Source organism: Zea mays, chromosome 1 (assembly GCF_902167145.1).
Source record: "Zea mays cultivar B73 chromosome 1, Zm-B73-REFERENCE-NAM-5.0, whole genome shotgun sequence".
Taxonomy (NCBI): Eukaryota; Viridiplantae; Streptophyta; class Magnoliopsida; order Poales; family Poaceae; genus Zea; species Zea mays.
Genome location: NC_050096.1, coordinates 84,022,736 through 84,029,714, shown reverse-complemented (window position 1 = coordinate 84,029,714; position 6,979 = coordinate 84,022,736). Strand labels below are relative to the sequence as shown.

The following is a 6,979-nucleotide window of genomic DNA, read 5'->3' as shown; positions in this document are numbered from 1 at the left end:
ATAGTTCATCATCGTCTCACTTCTTGATTTGCGGAATGGAATGAGTTACAACATTTCAATGGTGTAGGCTAATAATTAGTATTAACATTAGGATTGAGTTAATTCTACTAAATTTGTGGAACAGTCTTACATTACAACATCTCGCCTAGAGTAGATTAATTATTTAAACCAAACACTCCTAATGTATCTCTCCCCTTTTCAAGACCACTTTCTTTTTTTAATATACTTGGTCTCTATCTCTCTTTATCTTATATGTTTATTTTGGTATTTTGATTATAACATTAATACTAGTGCACCGTTATAGAACGTCTTGATACGGAAAGAATAAATAAGTCTTTTAGGGCTAGATCGAGAACCACATTCTTCCATAGTATTTTAATTTTCTTAAGAGAAATTAGTTTATTTTCTTTTGGAAAAATAAAAATACATTAGAAAATAGGTTTCCAAACTAATCCTTATATTGTATTTCACATGATTATTATATTAAAGAAAAAACAACCACATCGCATCTGATCCCGCTCACCGACTGTTATATGATAGGCCCACTACCTAGACGCCAATAACCAATCCCTCGGAGTGAGTCGTGAATGTCAAGAACACCTGTAAACAATAATAGAAGGATCGTGAATGTCAAGAGCAACTCTTCTTAAATAAATAATAATAGAAGGATATAAAAAATAAATCAACGAACAAAGAGAAAGTTAGAGGCGGTTTGTCATTAGACTCACTTCCCCCAAACCCAAGGTGCGAGAGCTGCGACCGCCGCAGCCGCCATGTCGGGAGGAATCGCGCGCGGCCGCCTCGCCGAGGAGCGCAAGGCCTGGCGCAAGAACCACCCCCACGTCAGTGCCTTACTTTCAGTCCCCTCTCCCTTTGTCTCTATCGTGCCGCTGCCCGATTCAAGTCTCGATCTGACGTCCTTCATCTTCTGCAGGGTTTCGTGGCGAGGCCGGAAACGCTGGCCGACGGGTCGGCGAACCTCATGGTCTGGAGCTGTACCATCCCCGGCAAGCAGGGGGTAAGCCTCGGTAACACCTGTTGGATTCGATTTGGCCCGGTTAGGTAATATAGTTCTAATCATGGTCAATAGGATTTTTAGGGAAACCCCTATGTCCTGTACTCCTGTGCTGAATAAGTACGTAGGCTTGACTTTAGTGATGTTGCGATGTGTGCATCAACGCCCTTGCTCCATAATTAATTTTAATTATTTTATTTGATTTTCCCAACACATGGTCTATGGTTTTTATTATTTCTGAATTGCACTGCTTATTGAATCCCTAAGCATTACTACGTCAGGAACTGTGAGTTCTACTTCTTTTTCTTCTACTTCTTTTGGTTCTACTTGTTTCGATTTACCACAAGCTAAAACAATCACTAAGGCTTTGCTAAAGTGGTTTGCCTTTTAAGCGTTTCATTATCGTTTGGAAGTTGGAACCCATGGTAGAAAGTTGGAAAATCATGTTGAGTATGTATTTCTTTTTGTCCTAGTGATTCATTGTCAATAGATTTAGAACGCCAGTGTATTGTAGGAATTAAGAATTACATGCCACATCCACTACTCCACTAACATGTAATCACATTGGCATGTTGTTTTGTAGTGGTTTTTCTAGCTCCATAACTCCATGTTATTCTTCTCATCCCCTGTTCCTGGCAAAATGTTTGTTTGTTCCTATTTTGTAGCATGTACATATCTGTACTATTTGTAAACAATCTTGAAACTTTGATCTCCAGTGTCTTTTGGTGATTATTTCCCAGCACTCAGGAATGTTTTCAGGTGCAGCGTCCATTGTTTTGACTGATGTTCCATTTTATACTGTCTTTGAAATACAAGAATTTCATAGGAATCAGTTCATTTCACAGGAAAAACACAGGAAACGGGAATTTTTCCCGCATTCCAAAGGCAAATTTCCTTGTTTCTAACTACCCTGTCTTCTATGCAGACTGATTGGGAAAGTGGGTACTACCCACTTACCCTTCATTTCAGTGAAGATTACCCAAGCAAGCCTCCCAAATGCAAGTTCCCACAGGGTTTTTTCCACCCAAATGTTTATCCTTCAGGAACAGTCTGCCTCTCAATTCTCAATGAGGATAGTGTAAGTGTCCAAACTGTAGTCCACTGGCTTTGTCTAGCATTATGCCAGCTGAGAATTTTCATTTCTCATTGTGCAATTTCAGGGTTGGAGACCTGCTATCACTGTTAAGCAGATTCTAGTTGGAATACAAGACTTGCTTGATCAGCCCAATCCAGCTGATCCTGCCCAAACTGATGGTTATCACCTATTCATCCAGGTTGGAAACAAACCGTGATCATTCTGCTTTGTGTTTTCTTTCTCTCGAGATTAACCAGCTTTTCTTTGCACCAAAAAATGCAGGATCCAACAGAATATAAGCGACGTGTTCGTCTGCAGGCCAAGCAATATCCTGCTCTGGTCTGAGGATGTTGGCATACCAGAGATCCATGATCCATCCTGCACATCCGCATAGTAGTTGCAAATGTTAAAATTATGGTCTCAAATTGGATTTGACAAGACATAAGTTGTCTGGAGGATTGTCCAGTGTAAACCTGAACCTTCTATGATGTGTATGAGTCCAGTATTGATAGCAAGAACAGATTCGTTTACTGCTGGGAGTGCTGCAGCCACTGATATTTTGTCTATTTAACTTAAACTATTTGTTGTGTTGGTGCTCTATCTTGAAGACATGTTTCGTTTGTTTATCGAAGGAGGTTATCCGCTTTTGTCTATTCAGTTGTACCTTGATAAGAAATGTTATTTAGGGGGGTGTTTGGTTTGGACTAATTTTTAGTCTTCCATTTTATTCAATTTAGTCGCTAAATTACTAAATGTGGAAACTAAAACTTTATTTTAGTTTTTGTATTTGACAAGACAATTTAGGGACTAAAACAGAATAAAATAAAAGACTAAAAATTAGTCCCTAGAAAATAAACATCCCCTTAGGCTAGTTTGGACGTTTTAACGGAGGAAATTGTAGGGGCTAAAATCCACAAAACCGGAGGTTTTTTTACTCCTAAACTAGCCCTTAGGGCATGTACAATTGCGTTTGGATCTACGAGGATTAAATCCTCTTCTATTTATTTTTGATTAGGGAGTAATTTAATCCTATCTAATTCCCTTTAATCCAGATGTAACTGAACATGCCCTTAGTGATAAGTGATAACATTGAGCTGACATATAGCTTGTACAAATCTGGACATGCGCGCATTGCAGAAACGACACAAGGGCCCGTCACAACACTAGGGGGCTGTTTGTTCGTAGATATGGCTAAGAAAAAACCCGAACCCAAAATATCTAAAACCTAAATTTCGTTTGGGAATTTTAGGTGACAACTTGTAAAACCTGGATTTATTTCGAGTATTTCGAGTACTCGAAATATCTGAACTTTCATGTGACATGTACTTGTGCCATTGTTAATTATTAATTTGTGCATCTATAATTATATGTAAGTGAGTATGACTTGTGAACTTGTGATTGTAGATTGTCTATTTTTTTAAATGCATGTATATCATTATTCATATTGTGTTTTGACTCATTTAATAATATGTTTATGAAGCTGACACAACAATTCTGGTAGTTCGGGAATACTTAAATCTAAAATTACGGGTAACCGAATTTTCGTGTATTGTAAAACCCGTTGTAATTTTGGGTATCGATTCTTCATAACCTAGAATTTAAATTACCCAAATTACCCACCTCAAAATTTTCGGGATAACTCGAACGCCAACCCTAAGTTGTAGCCCACGTTTTGCCAATGTCCAACTGTGTCGAGTTACAGCGGCGCTGTAATATTTATCTCCTAGTTCAAACATCACTCTATAAATAGTGTAGTTTACTGTGCAAAACAGTGTTTTCCATTATCATATACACGTTCTGCAATGAATAACCTATGGGTGGCGGCATAATCATTATGGTTGCTTAAACTGACTTCAATGCAATTTATCGACCATCATTAGTTATTGACTATGCAACCGATCTTTATAGACTGTCACATTAGATATTGACCAAACTATCGATAGTGTTATCGACTATCGTTAGCCTTTATCTACTGTAACCCTCTACTATACAATTTTTATTGTCGACTTACATGCCACACTAGCTTTTCTTCTATAGACCTTTATTTAAAAATAAACACAGCGTTTTATTAAATAAAAAAATGTCCGAGTATATAATTAAAAATATATAATTCATAAAAAATACAAGAACTTTTTTAAAAAATTACAAAAATAACTATACAATACTACTTTTTATTGTTATTCTCCTCTTCCGTTTTTTCTTCATCTAATTTTAATGCTTGGTCAACTTTTTTAAGGCTAACATGTGGGCACTTAACATGTCATCACCCATACTGGCAGTAGAGCGATCCAACAACTTGTAGAATTGCATAAACAATTTTAATTGATTCATTCTCTGGATCTCCTTGTATAGCTAGTTCAACATGTTCTTCTCCATGACAGGGGACTCGATGTTACTTGTTGTTGACACTTTCCCATTATGTTGAACTCTTGTCCTGTTGCGACCAATAGGACATGTTGGATCCACAATCCACACTGTCCGGTGATGCGGAACGATAATTATCGTTCAAGTTAAAACGAGAACTTTTGCTTCCATCGTTGGAGTCATCGACAATGTGTCGTTGGCACCACATATGATCCAACTTGAAGTCTTCTCCTTGGTCGCTTTGAGGAGCATAGGATCATTTGATCCGCTTGCTCGAGCCGCATATAAGCGCTTGTAGATGCCATTAAAGAGGGTGACATTGCAGTCGCTTGTCGACCACCCATCCTTAAGTTGTATGGGTACGATGTCGAGGATGTTTAATAATGGAGTTGTAAGTACTAACTATTTTCCCTAAAAGGACTATCTGTTTTTACCATTGCCTTCAACGGGGTACATAGAGTGCAGTAGCTATTCATAGACTTATAAATTTAAAAACTCAAAATACTATTTTTGACCTTGAAATTGTTTCAGATTTATAAAAAAATATGTGTACTTATTGGTCTTTCATCCTACTTCGTTCATTCTCTTTGTCATTGAAATTGAGTAGCACCATAGTATGCGGACGTCGGGCGGGTTTGAGGTTGCATCGTTGTGACTACTTGGTGCACTATCATGTCTATAGGTGAAAGTTGCCTAGAGGGGGGTGAATAGGCAAGTTAAAAATTTTTCAACAAAAACTAGAAGCAAACTGGGTAAAACTGAATTGATCTCGAAATTCACCCAGTTAACTTTGGAAATGAGATGTTCTAAATGATCCACAAGGTTCAAAGTAGTAGATCTGAGAAGGGCACTTCTCAAAATCCACACACCAAAAAGATATAAACAAATCTTTCACGGAATGGTGAGAGAACGAAGAACACAAACAAACACAATGAGTAAGAACACAAGAGACACAAGATTTATCCCGAGGTTCGGTCACACCACCAAGGTGCCCTACTTCCTCGTTGAGGCGCCCACAAAGAGCCGGGTCTCTTTCAACCCTAATCCTCCCTTTGCCGACCACAAAGGTCAAGCTCACACACTAATCTTTGCTCAAACGAGCGAGTAATACAAACTTTCTTGTGGTCTTCCACAAGATTTGGAGACTTACAAGAGACACCTAGTCGTCTAGGAGCTAGAAGCTCCAAGAGTAATGAATCCACAAAGAACTCGATGTAGTACCAAAGCTCGAATGAAGAAGAGCAAGAGTGATGTGGAGATGAAGCACAAAACCGCAGCTCTCAAACTCACTCAAAGATTTCTCTCCAAAGATTTAAAATGGGAGAGGCAAGAGATGTGTCAGAGAGAGTGGGAGGTGTTCTTCAAGTTAGAAATGGAGTTTGGGTCGTGCTCTTATGTGTGGGGAGAGAGGTAGGAGTGAGTATATATAGGTGGAGCTCAAAACTAGCCGTTGGGCAGATTTTTCTGTCTAAGACCGGTTGAACCGCCCCCTAGGGCGGTCGAACCGCCCCTGGCAGGTCAGGCAGACTGTCTGCCAGTCTGACTCTCAGACTGACTGGCAGACTGAGCTGCAGACTGGTCAAGTTGACCAAGACCGGTTGAACCACCCCTAAGACCAGGCTGACAGACAGTCTGCCAATCAGACTGGCAGACTACAGGTCAGACTGCAAAAACAGGTCCTGACACCGGTTGAACCGCCCCTAGGGCCGGTTCAACCGCCTGGGGGTCAGACTGGCAGTCAGTTTGCCAGTTAGGAGGTCAGACCGGTCAGGTGACCCTGACACCGGTTGAACCTCCCCTAGGACCGGTTCAACCGGTTTTGACCAGTGAGGTCCGGGGAAAATACCCCGGCTGAACTTTCCCTGGACACCGGTTGAACCTCTCTGGACCCCGGTTGAACTTGCCCTGGACCCCGGTTGAACCTGCCTGGACCCCAGTTGAAGTTGAAGTTCAGCTAGAGTTGAGAAAACTCAACTCAGCTGCAGTTTAAGAAGTTCAGCTGCTTTTCAACAAGAACACTCTAGGTTTCTCAAACCTAACCACGGTCAACCATAGAATTTTAAAGAGTTTTTTTGTTTTCAAAAAATAGCTTTTGAATATAGAGGCTTGAGCTTTGGCAAAACACCAACCTTCCTTTTGGATCCCCCTTTATAGTACGACGATTCCTATACTCAAATTAAATAAAATTAATTAAGTAAACTCCTTGAGTCATTGGTGTCTCATGTGTGATTTCTCCATGGCGTTGCTTCATAAGGATCACAAACATCTTTGTCTCACCTTTTGAAGCAAACACAAATCAAACCCTATGACTTGTACCATATCACCATATATGAGATCAAATCATGGCTTCAAGTCATCTTACTGATGCATCAACATGTTATAACTCTTCATAGCTGATTAGTTCATCGACTTAGTGCAAGTACTCTCTTCTTCACCTTAGCCATGGTACCTCGGTCCATAAGCCGTCGCTTGGCCTTCACCTTCGCTTAGTTCCTCGAAGCCCTTTCCTTGCTATCTTCACCCTA

The 6,979-nt window shown here is 40.0% G+C and overlaps 1 protein-coding gene across 1 annotated transcript; it reads left to right on the top strand.

The window, feature by feature from the left end:
* The first annotated feature begins 511 nt into the window (after positions 1 to 511).
* On the top strand, positions 512 to 2,743 carry LOC103637558 (SUMO-conjugating enzyme SCE1). The gene is made up of 5 exons (XM_008659725.4): positions 512 to 842; positions 935 to 1,018; positions 1,941 to 2,093; positions 2,176 to 2,289; positions 2,373 to 2,743. Exons 1-5 carry the CDS (start codon positions 774 to 776, stop codon positions 2,433 to 2,435), a joined length of 483 nt encoding a protein of 160 aa, XP_008657947.1. The 5' UTR covers positions 512 to 773; the 3' UTR covers positions 2,436 to 2,743.
* The last annotated feature ends 4,236 nt before the right edge of the window (positions 2,744 to 6,979 follow it).

What these genes read in the sequence shown, in the direction of transcription:
- LOC103637558 (XM_008659725.4), top strand. Translation starts at nt 774, where the DNA reads ATGTCGGGAGGAATCGCGCGCGGCCGCCTCGCCGAGGAGCGCAAGGCC. An exon ending in GGCGCAAGAACCACCCCCAC is followed by an intron (nt 843 to 934) that starts GTCAGTGCCTTA and finishes CATCTTCTGCAG; the next exon opens with GGTTTCGTGGCGAGGCCGGA. An exon ending in CCATCCCCGGCAAGCAGGGG is followed by an intron (nt 1,019 to 1,940) that starts GTAAGCCTCGGT and finishes TCTTCTATGCAG; the next exon opens with ACTGATTGGGAAAGTGGGTA.